We start from the raw sequence: 20,103 nt of genomic DNA on the forward strand, positions 1-20,103 counted from the left end.
GGAAACAAACAAGCAAAAAGCTGGGGTAGCAATACTTGTTCCTGACAAAAAGACTTTAAAACAAAGGCTATAACAAGAGACAAAGAAGGACCCAGCAATTCCACTCCTGAGTATTTATCCAAAGAAACCCAAACCACTACATTGAAAATACATATGCATCCATATGTTAATTGCAGTATTATTTACAATAGCCAAGATATGGAAGCAACCTAAGTGTCCATCAATAGATGAATGGATAAAGAAGCAGTGGTGTACACAGCATGGGAGAAAGTAGGTTTACAGCTGTAAAACAAGTAATACAATAATTAATAAATAAGAATACAAAATTAAACTGTTTTATGTACTCACCACTATAAACCTACTGTTGCCCACCTTTGTATATACAATGGGATTTAACTCAGCCATAAAACGATGAGATCTCCCCATCTGCAATAACATGGATGGACCTCGATAGAGAGCATTGTGCTGAGTGAAATAAGTCAGACAGAGGAAGACAAATGTCATATGATTTCACTTACATGTGGAATCTAAAAACCAAAATAAATGAACAAGCAAGACAGAAACAGACTCATAGATGCAGAGAACATTTTTATGGTTTCCAGATGGAAGCGGACCTGGGTGCAAATTGGTAATTATAGATAGTCATGGGGATGTTAACTATAGTATAGGCAATAGATTCAATAATATGGTAATAACTACATATGGTGTCAAATGGGTACTAGGTTTATTGAGGTGATCACTTTGTGAGTTATAAAAATGTCTAATCACTCGGTTGTACACCTGAAACTAATATGATATTGTATGTCAACTGTAATTAAAAAATAATTACAAAAACATGTTTCTGCATATGCTTAGATAATAAGGACCTTATAGCCAATATTAATTGGACTTATAGTCATATATACATATGACTAAATTCAAAGTTTGGAAGACAGCAGCTTTTCCAGTGCTCATGCAGCCTTCAGTACATATCCTGAGCACATGGCTAAAAGGTATAGAGATCTTCAGAAACTACAAATAAAAAAGGAAAAGAATCATGTGCTTACAATGAATATCACTGCAAAATGTGACATAAATTTGTTCCATATACTTTCTCCCATATAGTTTCCTTTTGTCCATCCTTTTACATTGTGCACAAAGATAAATCTGTGGATTTCTCATCCATCTGGAGGTATCTTAGTGTGATGAAAGACGAAACTTTGACAACCTCATGTCATTTACTCTGATATTGAACAAGTACTTAAAAAAAAGAAGTCTGAGTCTAAACCTCATTTGAGAGAGAATAACAACAAAAAACCCTTACAGAGTTGCCTTAACACACAAAGCATTCACCATAGTTATTAAGTACAAGAGATATTAACTTTTCTATTAATGGGCTATCATAGTTATGAGGTACAAACGATATAAACTTCTCTATTAATGGGTTTGGCATGTAATAGGGTGTGTTCATTTCTTTCCCTCTGGCACTCTCTTACAATTACAAATCAAGTGCTTTTATAAATATAATTTATCTGAGCTTAGAGACTGATCTCAGTAAGAAGTACCCAGCTGACTGATATGTCTCCTTCACTATCTTGGACTTTAGCTTTTTCAGTTATGTTTTTGTTCTACATATTCCATTATGTTGCACTTTCTCCTTGAAGAAAAACATAAAAGCAAAATAGAAGTTGAATAATGCTGACTGCTTTCTTGGTCATGTCAACATTACATTCTCAGCCTCTATCATATATTCTTGTGTGTTTACCTTGTTGCTGTATTAAATTACAATTACTGCAGACATGTGTGGGAATAAGTGATTATTGTGTATGAGGCCAGATTAAAAAGCAATGTCTTATTTTAATGGATCTAAGAAAGACATGTAAGATAAATTTCAAATTTTAAGACAGACTTTCAGACTAAATAACTTAGTAAGTAGTTGGCCAGAAATGGTTCCTTCTTAGTGTTTATTGTCTGGAAGAAAAACAAATATAAACGTTACTTGTTATTAACATCAACAAATAAAGCATATTAAGCAATCAAGTAATTTACTTTAAAATGTAATTATACAGTGGGGCCTTGACTTACGAGTTTAATTCATTCCGAGACCGAGCTTGTTAAGGAGCTTGTTAAGGAGCTCATTAACTCAAATTACTCTGTCAACTCAATGCAAAAAATTGGCCGAGAGACAGCTGGTATCTCAAAAAACTCGTTAATCGGGACACTCGTAAGTCAAGGCCCCACTGTATTTTAGAATTCCCTCCTGAATATTTAAACACTAAGTAAACCTTTCTAAGAAATTTGGTTATTGGCATATGAAGTGATTACAAATTTACCAAAATTTATAGATATGAGCAAGCAAATAATCCAGAGAATTTGATAATCTCCAAGTATCTGAGAAAGTAATGAAAATAAAGAGGGTAACTTCTCAAATAAACAAGCCTACTTAAAAAAGAATACAGCATGCTCAGGATTTTAGATGAGAAAATAGAGGGCCAGTTCTCGCTCCTCTTCCCAAAAAGCCCTAAAGAATGCACCTGTTTTTGCATCCTAAAAAGGAACAGCTACTCCTCCAAACTGAGGCCCCTGTATGTTTCCTACACTTAAGAAATAACACTTTGGCCCTAACTGGTTTGGCTAAGTGGACAGAGTGTTGGCCTGCAGACTGAATGGTCCCCGGTTCAATGCCAGTCAAGGGCATGTACTGGTTGCAGGCACATCCCAATGGGGGGTTTGCAGGAGGCAGCTGATCATTGTTTCTCTCTCTATATCCCGCTCCCTTCCTCTCTGTAAAAAATCAATAAAATATATTAAAATAAAAGAAATAAAACGTTGTTTCATTTTTTTTTATTGATTCATTTTTTTAGGGGAGAGATATGTTGATTTGTGGTTCTTAGTTGTGCATTGATTGGTTGATCTTGTATGTGCCCTGACCGGGGATTGAACCTGCAACCTTGGTACATTGGCACAGCGCTCTAACCAACTGAGCTTGTTTCATTTTTAAAATTTAAATTAATCATCTTTATTGTTGAGATTATTACAGATGTACCTCGTTCCCCCACCCCCCCTTGCTCCCTTCCATCCAGTTTCCACCCCAACCTTGGCTCTCACCACTCTATTGTCTGTGTCCATAGGTAATGCATACATGCATATAAGATCTTTGTCTAATCTCTTCCCACGCCCCCCCACACCTCCTTCTGAGAATCACCAGTGTGTTCCATTTCCATGCCCCTAATTCTATTCCATTCACCAGTTTATTCTGTATATCAGATTTTATTCATTTGATTTTTAGATTCAATTGTTGATAGATATATGTATTTGTTGCCACTTCGTTGTTCATTTTTTTAAAATTAAATTTTTATTGTTCAGATTATTACAGTTGTCCTGCTTTCCCCCCCCCCCCCCATAGCTCCCCTCCACTTGGTTCCCACCGCACCCTCTACCCTAACCCCCTCCCACCGTCCTCATCCATAGGTGTACGATTTTTGTCCAGTCTCTTCCTCCACCCCCCACACCCCTTTCCCCCTGAGAATAGTCAGTCCACTCCCTTTCTATGCCCCTGATTCTCTTATATTCCCCAGTTTATTCTGTTCATCAGATTATTTATTCACTTGATTTTTAGATTCACTTGTTGATAGATATGTATTTGTTGTTCATATTTTTATCTTTAACTTTTTCTTCTTCCTCTTCTTAAAGGATACCTTTCAGCATTTTATATAATACTGGTTTAGTGGTGATGAACTCCTTTAGCTTTTTCTTGTCTGTGAAGCTCTTTATCTGACCTTCAATTCTGAATGATAGCTTTGCTGGATAAAGTAATCTTGGTTGTAGGTTCTTGGCATTCATCACTTTGAATATTTCTTGTCACTCCCTTCTAGCCTGCATAGTTTCTGTTGAGAAATCAGCTGACAGTTGTATGGGCATTCCCTTGTAGGCAACTAACTGTTTTTCTCTTGCTGCTTTTAAGATTCTCTCTTTGTCTTTTGCCCTTGGCATTTTAATTATGATGTGTCTTGGTGTGGTCCTCTTTGGATTCCTCTTGTTTTGGGTTCTCTGTGCTTCCTAGACTTGTAAGTCTATTTCTTTTACCAGGAGGGGAAGTTTTCTGTCATTATTTCTTCAAATAGGTTTTCAATATCTTGCTCTCTCTCTTCTTCTGGTATCCCCATAATGCGGACGTTGGTATGCTTGAAGTTATCCCAGAGGCTCCTTACACTATCTTCATATTTTTGGAACCTTTTTTCTTTTTGCTCTTCTGGTTGCTTTTTGCTTCCTCATATTTCAAATCATTGATTTGATTCTCGGGATCTAGTCTACTGAATTCTAGTCTATTGAATCCCTGTATATTATTCTTTATTTCAGTCAATGTATGCTTAATTTCTGACTGGTTCTTTTCCATTTTTTTTGGCATTCTCGCTAAGATCCTTGAAAGTCTCACTAAGTCCCTTGGAGGTTTCTAGAAGATTCTTGAGTAACCTTATACCCGTGGATTTGAACTCTATATCCAGTAGTTTGCTTTCTTCCATTTCTTTCATTTGTGACATGCTTGTCTCTGCATTTTGGCTGCTTCCCTGTGTTTGTTTCAATGTATTGGGTAGCTGCTTAAGTCTCCTTGAGTTGACAGAGTGGCCTTGTGTCGTAGGTGTCCTATAGGGCCCAGTGGCTCAGCTTCCCCAATCACCTGAGGTGGTAGACACTCTTGGTGCACCCCTTTGTGGGCTGTGTGCACAGTCTTGTTGTAGTTGAGCCTTGATTGCTATTGGTATCACTGGGAGGAATTGACCTCCAGGCCAATTGGCCATGAGGACCAGCCGTGCCTACAATGGAAGATCTGCTGTGCAGGCCACACCCTTATGGGGCAGGACTTGCTTCAGTGGGGCTTTGGTGCTCACTGAGTCTGCCCCTGGAGTGTGCCACTTATGGATGTGAAGAGTTGTAGCCCGGAATGGTCTCACTCTGACCACTGGGTACACTGGCTCTTGGTCTCCAGGGAGGTGCAAAGTCAGCTACTGCCTGGGGCCACCCAGCAGGAGCTACAGAGGGAACTGCAGATTTCTCCTCTTTGTATTAGGTTTCAAAGTGCCCAGAAGAGGCCCAGCTCTGAAGCAAGGCAGGCTGGTTCTGGTGCTGGCTCTTGGGCCTTTTATTGATAGGTTTGGGGCTTCCTGACCCAGCTGCAGCTTGTTTGATAGATTTTAGCCTGAGTAAGGACAGACCATTCATATGCAAAAGCTGCTGCACACAGCTTTGGTGGGGTTGTAAATTAGTTGGGGTGGGGTCTCAGGGAATCACCAGAAATCAGAATGCAATCAGAAATGGCTGCCAGTCAGCCTTGCACCAGGGAGGTCTCAGCACAGGAACAATGCTAGCACCTCCATCTGGAAGAAAGCCACCCCGGAGTTCCTGCCCCAATGCCAGACAGTTCAGTTTCTGCCCTTATGTGTCTGTGTCCCCGAGCCTTGCCCGGCACTGGAACTCAGAGGGAGCAGGAGCTTGTAAATTCAGTTCATGGTGCCGGTCTTTTAAGAGGAGCAGCTAGGTCTCCAGCAGCCTCTCCAATCTGCAATGGTTTTTATAGTCTGTAGTTCTTACTGCCTGTAGGGACTTCTTTTCCCAGCTTTGGGACCCTGGGCTGGGCGTCTGATGTGGGGCTGGGACCCCTTGCTCCTCCAGGCAGCCTCCGCAGAGGTGATGTCCCTCCCGGTTAAAAAAGTGGCACACTTGGGTGCCGGACCAGCCTGTTCCGCGTCTCCGCACCTCCTACCAGTCTCAGTGTGCTTTTTTCTTTACCTCCCTAGTTGTAGGACTTCCATTCAGCCAGCTTTCCGGCGGTTCTGGGTGATGGTTGTTCTATATTTTACTTGTAATTCTGATGTGGTTGTGGGAGGCAGTGAGTACAGGTGTTTACCTATGCTGCCATCTTGGTTCTCTCACTTTCATTTTAAAAAAATTTCCACAGTGGTGTTTCTTTTCCTTAAAAAATATATATTTTTATTGATTTCAGAGAGAAGAGATAGAAACATCAACCGGGGCATGTACCCTGAACAAGAATTGAACCATGACCTTTTGGTTCATAGGACAATGCTCAACCACTGAGCCACACCAGCCCAGCCAGAGTGGTATTTTTTAACGAAGTGGGCACATTCCAAACTTACTTTCCTCCTTTTAATGACAACCCCTGCCATAGAATGTTCACTGTTACATACTGGAGGTATCTTACTCCTAAAGGGCTTGGGTAGAAAACCACTGTTCTAAGATTCAGGTACAATAAAACATTGGCTCCTATGGTCTGTATGTATCATGTATAGAAGTCCAACTCTGATTTTTAAAAATTCCAGAAATTCAGAATATTTGAAAAAATGTATCACTTTATTTGTACACTTAAAAAGTTGTACACAGAAACTTATTCTGTAAAACTGGAAGAACTGTCAGGGAAAAGGAAGGGTGTTACCTTTTATTGAATTCTCATTAATGAAGTTAAGAGAAAAAACAAAAACAATAAAACGTTTAAAAAATTAAAGAACATTTTCCAGGTACAAATTTTATAAATACAAAACAAATTCACAAATTAACTCTGAATGCTAAATAAATATCTAGTTAATAAACTCAGACTTAATACCTCTAGCCAGCACTGGTCCAGCACTTCAAGGATATAAAATTAGATTCATTCATGTGTAGTGTTGAAAGAATGTGCTCATTAAAGATTTTTAGACATATACACTTTTTTTTTCTGTGCTATAAGCAGAAGATTTATCTGTGTAGATAAATCTCTCTTAATACCACATGTCTAAGAAAAGTCATCAATGACAAAATAAATCACAGGTGAAAAAATATTTTCCAAGATATTGGGACACATGAATGATCTCAAAATGTACAAAAACCTCTGTAAACCAGTACTGTATCCAATACATCTGTCAAAGTTATCAGGTACTGAACAAAACTGTAGCAAAGGAAATCTTTCCTACATTCTCCTGAGTGCTTAATATTAAAATTGAGAATATAGTGCAGGCCACACATCAAAGTGGTCAATCAGTTGTTATTGCTATATATATATATGTCTGCTTTGTAGCATGATTTAATGTTCCATTTCACGAATAATTTGTTTTCTTCAAATATATCCTTTAGAAGGACAAAATTAGATTCGTGACTTTTTTGTAGCTGGTGGAGTGCTAACTTGATCCACATTCCCAGGTGTGACGTGAAGTCCAAGTTTTTGAGCCTGAATATGGAAAAATGCTTGAAGCCTTGTTCCAGCTTTTGCTTCACTTGTGTTACGAGGGTTGTACTCAAAGCAGTTCGAAAACATTAATTCAATATCATCAATAAACTCAGCTGGAAAGAAAAACACAAATGAAATTAGAATGAAAGTTTATAACTTCTAACTAAACGTTTTATTTGTATCATACCTAGAAATGTCATTAAGGAACAGAAGCCCACCTTTTTCTTTAGAAATTGGAAACAAGGTAGTAGAACTGAAGCTTAAAACTCTAACTACAAATACTTTAAAACTGTTTTATTGAAACTATGCAATTAGGCATAACTGCATAGTTTCAGTAAGTAACTTCTGTTAAGATCAGAGTCTTTAAAATATCTTTAACTCACTTAATCCTCATCCGTCTTTCATTTCCACATACATGGACAAGCATTTGAGAGACCTCTTGGGATGTCATCTACACAATTCCATTAATTTATCATAAAGGTAAAAAGAAAAATAGCCTCTACCTCTTTCAACAAAAAGATATACATATAAATTACTTACATGCTAATTTATATTCACATTTGTTCACCTTTTCACGAATTATATTTAAGGCAATGGGTTTTTTGATGATGTCATAATAGTCTGGAACCTGTAAGATAATTCAAATATTATCTCTCCTAAAAAGTTTATCAGAGATAAGTGGTCAAATAAATGAAGGTTTTGCACTGAAAAGCAACTGTGTTAACCACTGAATTCTATTATTTCATTAAAACCATATAATACATTTTAGTCATTTAATGCTGTAGAAGCCTATTTGATACTATAAAAAGTTTTTTGTGAGAAAATTATGGTTTTGTGTGCTTTCTCTGTCTCTCTTTATATATACTTACATATATGTATCTAAAAAATTTCTTTAGCCTGGCCAGTGTTGCTCAGTGGTTGAGCACTGACCCATGAACCAGGAGGTCCCCCGTTCCATTTCCAGTCAGAACACATGCCCAAGTTTGGGCTTTATTCCCAGTGAGGGGGGATGCAGGAGGCAGGTGATAAATGTTTCTCTCTCAATGATGTTTCTATCTCTCTATCCTTCTCTATTTCTCTCTAAACTATCAATAAAACCATATTAAAATATTTCTTTAATTATATTACTGCATTTGTAATAAAGAAAAACATGTATGCAACAAAACTTAAGTCAGCACAAGAACTACTCAGGAAAAATGAGTTAAGAGTCAAAATGAGCGCTGGTTGATATGGCCAGTTGGTTGGGTGTTGTCCCATGTGCCAAAAGGTTGCCAGTTGAATTCCCAGTCAGGGCACATGCCTGAGTTGCAGGCTTGATCACCAGCAGGGGGCATGCAGGAGGCAGCCAATCGATGTTTCCCTCTCAAATCGACGTTTCTCTCTCCCTTCTTCTCTCTCTAAAAATCAATTTAAAAAAATCTTAAAAAATAGTCAAACTGAGATTAAATTTTATAAGATGCTATTCATTGTTAATGAATACTTTATATTCTTTTTAAAAAATCTATGTAAATATTGTTTATTACTGAGCCAAGTGGTGTTCTTGATGTCAGATATGTTATTGTTCACTTCTGTCTGGTTCTGGTTAATGGTTTCCATTTCCTTTTATACACTGCTATAATTCTCACTGAGTTCCTTGTAATTCGCATTAAGCTCCTTAAGCACCTTTATAACTATTACTTTGAACTCTGTCTGATAGGTTGCTTTTGCGTCACTTGTGTTACGAGGGTTGTACTTAAAGCAGTTCTTTAGAAAAAAATTCCTTCTTTTCTTTCATTTGGGGGTTGTTTCTTTGTCTCCCCATTTTAGCTGTCTCTGTGTATTTGCTTCTATGTATTAGATAGAACTGTTATGCCTCCCAGTCTTTGTGGGATGGCCTTATGTATAAAGTGTCGAGGGGCCCAGCGGTGCAGTCTCTTTGTACACCTGAACTGGATACTCTAGGAATGCCCCTTGTGTACGATATTTGGGCTCTCCTGTTATAACTGGGACTTGATGGTTGATGTCCCATTTGTGGGAGGGATCCCCTCTAACTTGCTGCCAGTGAAGTTCAACCCCTACACTGTTGTGCCAGCTATTACATAGGTGCTGACAGAACAGAATAAGACACAACAGGACCAAACCAAAAACACCACAAAAATTAAGCTACTCAATGCAATAACAGAAAAGACTAAGAAGAAAAAAGAAGAGGAAGCAAAGCAAAGCAAAAATAAAAAGAATGCTAAAAGACAGGTGACCAAAGACTTAGAGGGGATATTTAAAAAAAGGGAGAAAGAAGACGATGAAAAATGGCTATATGGAAGCAAGAAGGAAGCTAAAAGAACTAGTATAGGAGGAAAAAAGGAAACGGAAAATAAATGAAATGATAATGGTGATTTTAAAACCAAGTAATAATGGGTATGTTAAGATATAGATAAGTAAAAGTAAAATGGGAAAAAAAATGAGAAAAAATAAAAACAAAATAAGAAAAATTAATAATAACAGTAAAAATAGACTGAAGTAGAATAGAATCAAAGGAAAGAGAGAAATTAGAGATATGCAAGAAAAATGAGAAGAAAATAAAAGCGGAAAAAACAAACAAAAAAATCCACTCACCATAAAACAAAACCACACACACTCACACACTCAAAAACCTTTGGGTCCGCTATTTGTGGGTTTTCCTCTGATGTTGAATCTGGTCCCTTGCTGTGTCTATCCTGGACTGTCTGGAAGCTGCTCTGGTGCAGGTCTATGAGTCACTGTCTCTTTCTGGCCCTGGGCAACCTGATTGAGGTCTAAGAGGTTGAGGCTCCTAATAGTCCAGCGGGCGTGGACTCCTTAGCCCAGAGGCTGGGTCTGCCTTGAGTCTCATACCTGGATTGTACCTGTTCTGAGCTGTACTCCCTTCCCCCACAGAGCTGGTCCCGCAGGTATCAACTGCAGGCCTGCGAGGTCCCACTGGCTTCCCCTTAGCTGAGCAGTCTGGGTGGTATCTGTGGCAGGTGCACGGGGTCTGGGATGTGTCCTTGGCGGTGCCCGTGGGTTCAGGCATGGGGCATGGCTGCTCTGGGTGGAGGCAAGGCTAGGGGCCTAGCTGCTGCTGCTCCCTGCAGCCTCCTCCCAAGAAGGACCTTGCAAACCTTTAAGATGTGTGGTTTCCAAGCACGAGCCCTGCCTGGGGAGTATCTGTGTCAGTAGCAGGGGCTCTTTGGCCAGGAAAACCTGAACCACTGCCACTAAGACTCCTGTGCGATCGGTCTCTCTCTCCCCAATTCAGTCCTGCCGTCCACCATGTTGGAATCAATCCTTTACATTCTTGCTCTAGAAATCTCAAAGTAGAATTCTGATGATGTCACTTTTTCATTCAGAAACCATCACCTAACACTGACAAATGAGACGCTTTATACTCTAATTGTGTCTAGCTAATCTGCTCCATTCAAACTACCCATCATCCCCCATATTCTCATTTCTGGGTCTTTAACTTATCATCCCTCTTCCTTTCTGAAATTCCCTTATTCCAGTTCTCACTGTTGAAATTCCATCTTAGTTCAATGACCAGACTAAATATTTCTTCAAGTAGTTCTGCCATTCCCTCCCTCTGAAGTGCTCAAATCAATCTCCTTTTCTTCTGTATTTCTGAAAGACCATTATATAACTTTTATTATCCTATATAAAAGCCTAATATGCAAATCGGCCAAACGGCAGAACGACTGGTGGAATGACAGGTTGCTATGCTGTGCACTGACCACCAGGGGGCAGACGCTCAACGCAGGAGCTGCCCCCAGCCCGCAGGTCCCAGGCCAGCCAAGTCGGGTGCAAGCAGGCCCCCCACCCCCAATCGCCCTGCTGGTCGCCACACAGAGGGAGGTGACCGGTGGCAGTGGGGCGTGGGGCTGGAGCACGGGTGGTGCCAGGCTGGCCAAGGCAGGTGCCGGTGGGGGCCCCCCCGATTGCCCTGCCAGTTGCCCCACAGATCAGTCCTGATCGCTGGCCAGGCCTAGGGACCCTACCCATGCACAAATTTCGTGCATCAGGCCTCTGGTAATACTATAACACTGTCCTATCTCTACTACAGCATATCACATCACTAGCATATCACATCGCACGCGTGCGCGCGCACACACACACATACACAGTTGACCCTTGAACAATGTGAGGGTTAGGGGTGTTGAGCCACCACACAGTCAAAAATCTGTATAACTTTTGACTTCCCCAAAACATAACAACTAATGACCTACTGCTGATCAGAAACCTTAACAATAACATAAACAGTCAATTAACACATATTTTACATGTTATATGTATTATATATTGTATTTTTACAGTAAAGTAAGCTAGAGAAAAGAAAATGTTATAAAAAATCATAAGGCTAATACATTTAGAGTACCATATATATTTATCAATACCATAATTTTACATCATCTATTTATGAAATGAGTCACCTGTCAGTATCTACATCAATATTGTTTTATATGATACAAAACACTGTAGATGTTACACATACTACTAACACTAGACATCAAATATGAAAAAAATATGAACAAGAAATTCATCTGTTTACAAATATAATGATCATTTACTGATAATGAAGAAGCAGCAATATGATTGCTTTATGATAGCCTAGTGCTGCGGTCGGCAAACTGAGGCTCATGAGCCACATGCGGCTCTTTGGCCCCTTGAGTGTGGCTCTTCCACAAAATACCACGTGCGGGCGCACACGTGCAGTGCGACTGAAACTTCGTGGCCCATGCGCAGAAGTCGGTTTTCGGCCTGGGCGAGTCTATTTTGAAGAAGTACTGTTGATATTTGGTTCTGCTGACTAATGAGTTTGCCGACCACTGGCCTAGTACTCTTATTTAAGAGTACTTATTTTTAAAATCAATGTTTCTCAAACTGTGGTCTCTGGACCAGCACGATCAGCATCATCTGGGGATTTGTCAGTAATGCAAACGGTTCGGCATCAACCCAGACCTAGTGAATCAAGAACTTTGGGTAGGGCCCAGTAATCTGTGTTTTAACAAGTCCTCCAGGTGATTCTGGTGTGTGTTGAATTTTGAGAACCACAGTTTTACATAATAGAAATACCAACAATGGTACTCAGTTGAATTAACTCTATTCATATTCATTCATATTCATTATCTTGAATAAAAAACATTGAGGTTATTTCAACACAGTCATCATTTATTAGCATCAGTCACAGGGCCCTGGCCGAGTTGCTCAGTTGGTTAGAGCATTGTTCCGATACACCAAGGTTGTGGGTTTGATCCTGGTAAGGGCATATACAAGAATCAACCAACGAATACATAAATATATGGAACAAAAAAATGATGTTTCTCTCTCTCTCTAAAAATCAATAAATAAAAATAAGGAAAAAATCAGTCACAGAGTTAGAAAGGACTGAGGAGACTATGCTAATTCCTTTTTTTTTAAAATATAGAGACCAACTTTTCAAGTGTTTAAAAAAAATGCAGTGATTAAAAGGTGTTTGGACTATTTCAAAACTGTCATGCAGACTAAATAATGTACAGGAATACATTTTATAAAGTCTAAAAATACTACCTGGATTTTAGAAACGAGTTTCAAAAAAGGCCAGCTGTCATCATGCCGTACCAATTCTACAACAAGTTGTTCAAAAGCAGACAATTCATGAACTCCTCCCTGTCGGCCTGAACTTCTTCGATTCAGTGTCACAGGAGATGATTCTAAATAAATAATTAAATTAACTTTAGGTGATGACAAAGCAAAATATTTGATCACTACAAGCTAAACAGGGACTATAAACACAAACTAAATTCAAACAAAATTGACATTATATACTGAGATGTTAAACTAACTTACATTTGGGATAAATTTCCAATTGCATTGAAAATTCATTGGGAACAGATTGAAAAATGAGTGTAATACAAAAGAAAATTCTAGAACACAAAGTTTGTGGATTTTTTACCATTTTATTAAAAATATGTTTTCAACTACAGTAAAATAGCAGTAAGCAATTCTACAGTATTTCCTAAAACATATCAATTGGAAAGTTACCTCTTCAGATCTAGAAACTAGACCTCTTTAAATCTTAATTTTATATGGAGAATCTTCTTAAAGCAAGATGCTTTCTCATAAAATCTAAGTATATACCTAAATTGAAATCTAAAGTATATGAATTAGTAGAAAAGGGTAGTAGTATAGTCCACATATGAATTCAGGTGTTTAAATTCTCTACTTAAATGTAAATCCACATATTCCCCCTTCATTTGTCCTTAGAAACAGGATAGTGATTTCACAAATCAATAACAACACAAATTTTTTCAGCGGTGTTTTTGAATAAAAACAGTTCAGGTTTACTAGTTTGAAGTTCAGATTTAGGGAAAGGCAAAACAGATAAAGGGATAAGAAAAGCTAAATTATCTGATACTTCCTCCCTCCCCCCAAAGCCTGACAACATGTAGACTAATTATAACCCATTTTTCACCAATAAATTCTTTACTCCTGTCATTGTTCAAATAATGCAATACAACCTATCTACATAATTCTTCAAAGGATAATAGCATTTTTTGTTTCAATTCATTTTTTGGAAATAAAGTTTTATTACCACTGACATTAAAGAAAAAAGATAAGATTAAATAGATAAATGGATAAAGAGATTATATGGATAAAGATTACTATAAACAATTATTAGAATTAAATAGATTGTGATCACTTTAACAATAGTACTGCCCCCAATTCTCTACTGCCCCAAATAGATGATAATGAGTATGAGTGTTTTAAGGAGAAAAAGGTGTAAGAGAATGAAATGTGTCATAATGTGGTATACTGAGACTGTTCAAGTATTGGCCAAGTCTCTCCATTAGCAAATTTCTCACAACTACCCTGCTATACTAGTAGAAATACTAGTGATATAGTTTACCTTTTTTTCTCCAAATAGCTGCCCCTTCAATGAATATTATGCATCAGGGAAGGTTGCTCCCTAAAAACTTTGTATATCTTAGTGACAGCCTTTAAAAAATGACCCAAAATATCCCAACATTTAATCTTTCCAAATTATTCAATTTTCTTAGGTAAGAATAGTTTAAATCAGACTTCTTCATACCTGCAGATTGTCTTTTCCTGCCTCTTCTCTTGGATTCACTATCTTGGAGAGAAAGTTTTGAAGCAACATTTAGAGATCTTGACTGTCCACTTGACTTTGTGGCAATGACTCTGAAGTTAGGCAAGTTGGGACTATTTTCTGGTGTACTATTAGCACTTGTCCTGCCTCTGCGTTTTCTACGAGGACTAAGTAGTTCCACAAATACATCTGCTTGCAATGGACCATGACTCTGGCGAGTAGAACGACTGGCAATTCTTAAAGATTTAGTTTCTGTAGGAGGAGCAGACTTTATCTTCCTTAGGCTTCTACTAGTAGTTTTAGAAGAAACAGATGTTTTGGGTGTACTCTGCTGACTTCTTGAAGTATACCTTCTAGGATCTTGTTGGCCACGACTTGTAAAAGAAGAGTTAAGTCTCCCTCTTGTTTTAATTGGCAATCTAACTTGTGGTCTTCCTCGTTTTGGTGGGCTATAAATATGGTTAGAAAATACAATTATTATATAGAGCAATGATGAATGTACAATTACTTCTATTCCCCTGGTTCTAGTATTCAGCCAATAAGTTCTACATATTACTTTTCTATATTAATGAGACTTATCCTATGCTCAATTCTTTAAACTTGGAGTTAACAAATTTTTATGGAAATCTAAAATGTGCTTTCATATATTTCTTTGTAATGCAAAGAATATTTATTATTTTCTTAGTGATTTCAGGATATCATCATGAAAATCAAATTCTAAATTGTGATAAACTATGATAAAATCTACAGGAGGACCAATAAGCAGACTTAATCATGTTGATTATAGAGTGATAAACTAATCTTAAAATGCAAATCTTTTGTCTCTGTATTATCACTTTTCATTACCACAGTTTCGGCCAATAGCTGCCATTAAAGTAAGCCTTAAATCTGTTGTTCCTGAATACCAATCAAGAATTTCTTTGCCATCCTGATTCTACTGGAAAATACAAAACTAGATTCAATCTTTTAATTGCCTTTAAGTTGTAGAAAAGGATGAAATAACTCCATTAAGCCTCCATTTATCCATCTTTCCATATACCCAGACTTCCAGTTTACCTAAAATATTTCCACGAAGTTTCCAAATTCTTTATCATCTTTATGCTTAACACAATACTACCCTTGTAAGCTACAGGGAATATGGCTCCTGCTAGTTGGAGCTATTTAAAAAACAATTTGTGCCTGGCTGGTGTGGCTTAGTTGAGCATCGACCTATGAATCAGGAGGTCACAGTTCAATTCTTGGTCAGGGCACATGCCTGGGTTGCCAGCTTGAGCCTCAGTGGGGGGCAGGCAGGAGGATTGATGATTGTCTCTCATCATTGATGTTTCTGTCTCTCTCTCCCTCTCCCTTCCTCTCTGAAATCAATAAAAATATATTAAAAAACAACAACAATCCCGCCCCTCCCCCAACAAAACAAAACAAAACAACTTGTTCCCTGGCTGGTGTGGCTCCCTTGGTTGGAGCATCATCCTGTACACCAATAAGCGGCGGATTCGATTCCCGGTCAGGGCATATACCCAGGTTGCAGATTTGATCCCCTGTGGGAGGGCATGCAGGAAGCAACCGATCAATGTGTTTCTCTCACATGGATGTTTCTCTTTCTCTCTCTCTCTCTCTCTCTCTCTCTCTCTCTCTCTCTCTCTCTCTTTCCCTTTTGCTCTAAAAAAATCAATAAAATCTTAAACAACAACTTGTCTGAAACTGATAGGGTAGTTCTCTCAACTTAATCTCCTTGGATGGTGGCCTTTTTGTACTTTGTTACTTCCAGGTTGCCCTTGTTTCACATTCACTTTCCTGATTCCACATGAATGGGATTCAAATATTAAAAAGGGGGCAAGGTTTTAGGGACAAATAAGGAGAGACTGCCCCATAGCTGGCATAGTAGGAATAACCCGGCCCTAAACCCACTGATTAGGTGTGGGTGGCATAATTTGCAAGTTGCAGAACACTTGGTTATGTGGTAGTATAGACTGTTTCTGTGTGCTGATGTGGTAGGAGTATAAACAAATACAATGTGCTTCTGGCATCTCTCTCTCTCAGTCTCACTCTCTCTGTAGACTGCCAAGATCAACCAAAATTTGTATATAGAGGCATTGGGAAGCTGCATCTATCTTCATCTTACGAATATCCTCTGGATTGTTTGTTTGCTACTTTAAACATAAAATTAAGTAAAATCACCCTTGAGGTGGGTCTGATTGAAATCCTGTCCAACCTTGAACTCATACTTGATTTTATGATCTGGCAAAGTTCACAAAGCTACTATACTTCCTTGGAAAAAATTTGAATGTTTATAATACATAAAGCAAGGGTAACTTCATGCTACTATATTACTTTACATACTAGTTTTTTAAAAAATTGAACCCCAACCACTCCATTTATACTTGATTCAGTAAAGAGAATGTCTAGTTAAGACTCATGAATCCTCCATTTTTATTGCATGTTAGGACTTACCTGATTTCTTCCTCTCCTTGGGAGTCATCTTCATCTTGTTCTATCTCATACTCTTCCTCCTCACTTTGACCTTCTTCATAGTCACCATCAACTTCATCATCTTCACCTTCCATACTGTCTTCCACCTCTTCATCACTTTCCAAGGATGGTCTCTGTCTAGAGGAAAGTCTTCTAGAACGTTGCTTTGGCCGACACTCTGGACAAAACCAATCTCCTTCAGGCACAGTCTGAAAAGTCACATAATGTTCATTAATCATTGGTCATTCAAAATCTCAATGTTTCAATTACAATCTGAGAATGAGAAAAAGAAAAAAATACCTTGAGCTTTGGTCGAACACAGTAAGTATGATGACCCCGATCACAGCCATCACAAAGTACCATGTTTTCAGCATCACCTTTCTTTCGGCAGATCTTACAACGAGCATTCAGTATAGACTTAGACCATATCACACTTCGATCCAAGGTGGAGAGGTGAAGAAAGACTTGGGATAGACTAGCAGAAGAAAGAAGGGACTCTCTCCAACGGTCCAGGACTGTTTTATAAGAACGCCCACTGTCACTGGCATCTTAAATAAAAATGGAAAGTGATTAAAGTTTCTAGGCAAATTTTAGACATCTCCTAGAACTATTTTCTTGGTAGTTTAAACAGTATAAATTTTACAGTTCTTGTAATACCTAATAAAAATACCATGGTAATATTAAAAACAAAAATATCAGTTAAAGAAAATATTTGTTGAATCACATCTTGTTTATGTTAAATCTGTACATCAAATGGTTGGGGATTTCAACAGTTAAAAAAATAACTTAGGCAATGTGTTCTCAATCTAATCTTTGTAGTAAATCTTGATCTAATTTAGAAAATTAGCTAGCCTGGCCTATGTGGCTTAGCAGTTGAGTGTCGACCTATGAGCCAGGAGGTCAGTTTGATTCTGGTCACGGCACATGCCTGGGTTGTGGGCTCAATCCCCAGGTGGAAGGCATGCAGGAGGAAGCTGATCAGTGATTCTCTTTCATCATTGATGTTTCTCTCTCTCTCCCTCTCCCTTCCTCTCTGGAAAAAAAATAAACAGAATATAAAATAGCTGTATATGTTTTAAGAAATAAACATTTGAAAACGTGAGTAAATAAGCAGTCTGAAAAAGAACCAGAACTTCTACAAGTAAGAGATTAATCACTCAATAGGAGAGGAAAAAAGTAGATGGTTCTAATGGCTCCTCAGACAAAGCTAAAGAGAAATATTAGTAAGGTGGGAAAAAATGCAGTATAGTTCATTTGGCTTATTTCCACCCTCTCACTTTGTGCTTTCTTTTAAAAAAAGGTTTTAAATTTATTTTTTAGAGAGAGAGAAAGAGAGATAGAAACATCAATGATGAAAATCATCCATCCTATGCCTCATGAATGTCCCCCTGCTGGGGATTGAGCCTACAACCTGGGCATGTGCCCTAATGGGGAATTGAACCAGGACCTCCTGGTGCATGGGTCGACACACAACAATTGAGCCACAGGCCAGACTCATATTGTGCTTTCTATTTATCTTGGTTTTTGATAGAAGGCTTCATGAAAAGTCCAGCCTGAGTGGGACTTCCAAGGAAGGCAACAATAAGAACTGCTAATTCAAAGATCTTGAAGAAATCTTTCTGGATAAATCAGAGTGCATTGTTATTGGTAATGGTAAGAAATAAGCTTGCAGAGGCCAATGTGGAAGAGTTGAAGAAAAAGACAAATTATGAAGATATTTTGAATCCTTGAAAATTAATTTGAATGGTTTTTATTATTAATTAATTAATTAATTAATTTAAGGGTATTTTTAAAAAAGTAATCTTTATCGTTGAGATTAATACAGATGTCCCTTGTTTCCCCCCTCATTGCTCCACCCCATCTGGTTCCCACTGCACCCCAGGGCCTCGGCACTCTATTGTCTGTGTCCATAGGTAAAGCACACATGCATATAAGATCTTTGTCTAATCTCTTCTCCCACGCCCCCCACACTCCTTTCCCTCTGAGAATCGTCAGTCTGTTCCATTTCCATGCCCCTGATTCTATTTCATTCACCATTTTATTCTGTTCATCAGATATTTTTATTCATTTGATTTTTAGATTCAATTGTTGATAGATATATGTATTTGTTGTTACTTTATTGTTCATATTTTTTATCTTAATCGTTTTCTTCTTTTTCCTCTTCTTAAAGAATACCCTTCAGCATTTCATATAATACTGGTTTGGTGGTAAAGAACTCCTTTGGCTTTTCCTTGTCTGTAAAGCTCTTTATCTGACCTTCAATTCTAAATGATAGCTTTGCTGGATAGAGTAATCTTGGTTGTAGGTTCTTCTTATTCATCACTTTGAATATTTCTTGCCACTCCCTTCTAGCCTGCATAGTTTCTGTTGAGAAATCAGCCAACAGTCATATGGGCACTCCCTTGTAGGTAACTGTTTTTCTCTTGCTGCTTTTAAGATTCTCTCTTTGTCTTTTGTCCTTGGCATTTTAATTAGGATGTGTCCTGAAGGGGTCATCTTTGGATTCTTCTTGTTTGGGGTTCTCTGTGCTTCCTTGTAAGTCTATTTCTTTCATCAGGTAGGGGAAGTTTTCTGTCATTATTTTTTCAAATAGGTTTTCAATATCTTTTAAAAAAATATATATATTTTATTGATTTTTACAGAGAGGAAGGGAGAAGGATAGAGAGTTAGAAACATCAATGAGAGAGAAACATCAATCAGCTGCCTCCTGCACACCCCACAATGGGGATGTGCCCGCAACCAAGGTACATGCCCTTGACTGGAATCGAACCTGGGACCTTTCAGTCCGCAGGCCGACGCTCTATCCACTGAGCCAAACCAGTCAGGGTGGTTTTCAATATCTTGCTCTCTCTCTTCTTCTGGCACCCCCATAAAGCGGATGTTGGTATGCTTGAAGTTGTCTCAGAAACTCCTTACACTATCTTCATATTTTTGGAATAGTTTTTCTTTTTGCTCTTCTGGCTGGGTGTTTTTTGCTTCCTTATATTTCAAATCATTGATTTGATTCTTGGGATCCTCTAGTCTACTGCTGAATCCCTGTATATTATTCTTTATTTTAGTCAGTGTATGCTTAATTTCTGACTGGTTCTTTTCCATTTTTTTGGCATTCTCATTAAGATCCTTGAAGGTCTCACTAAATCCCTTGGAGGTTTCTAGAAGATTCTTGAGTAACCTTATAACTGTGGTTTTGAGCTCTATATCCAGTAGTTTGCTTTCTTCTATTTCTTTCATTTGTGACACGTTTCTTTGTCTCTGCATTTTGGCTGCTTCCCTGTGTTTGTTTCAATGTATTGGGTAGCTGCTTAAGTCTCCTTGAGTTGACAGAGTGGCCTTGTGTCGTAGGTGTCCTATAGGGCCCAGTGGC

General features: G+C 38.2%; 1 protein-coding gene across 2 annotated transcripts in view; it reads right to left on the minus strand.

The window, feature by feature from the left end:
- Positions 1-6,328: 6,328 nt before the first annotated feature.
- BAZ1A (bromodomain adjacent to zinc finger domain 1A) overlaps positions 6,329-20,103 on the minus strand; it is a 101,299-nt gene continuing 87,524 nt past the window's right edge. For both annotated transcript variants that reach the window (XM_081090046.1, XM_081090045.1), the window contains 6 exons: positions 17,040-17,287; positions 16,722-16,948; positions 14,253-14,719; positions 12,731-12,873; positions 7,736-7,823; positions 6,329-7,308 (listed from right to left, as the gene is read on the minus strand). In XM_081090046.1, the coding sequence (XP_080946172.1) occupies positions 7,112-7,308; positions 7,736-7,823; positions 12,731-12,873; positions 14,253-14,719; positions 16,722-16,948; positions 17,040-17,287 (1,370 nt within the window). In that variant the 3' untranslated portion in view covers positions 6,329-7,111. The remainder of the gene's footprint in view (positions 7,309-7,735; positions 7,824-12,730; positions 12,874-14,252; positions 14,720-16,721; positions 16,949-17,039; positions 17,288-20,103) is intronic.

The sequence above is a fragment of the Myotis nattereri genome (genome assembly GCF_964212035.1).
Source record: "Myotis nattereri genome assembly, chromosome: 1".
Taxonomy (NCBI): Eukaryota; Metazoa; Chordata; class Mammalia; order Chiroptera; family Vespertilionidae; genus Myotis; species Myotis nattereri.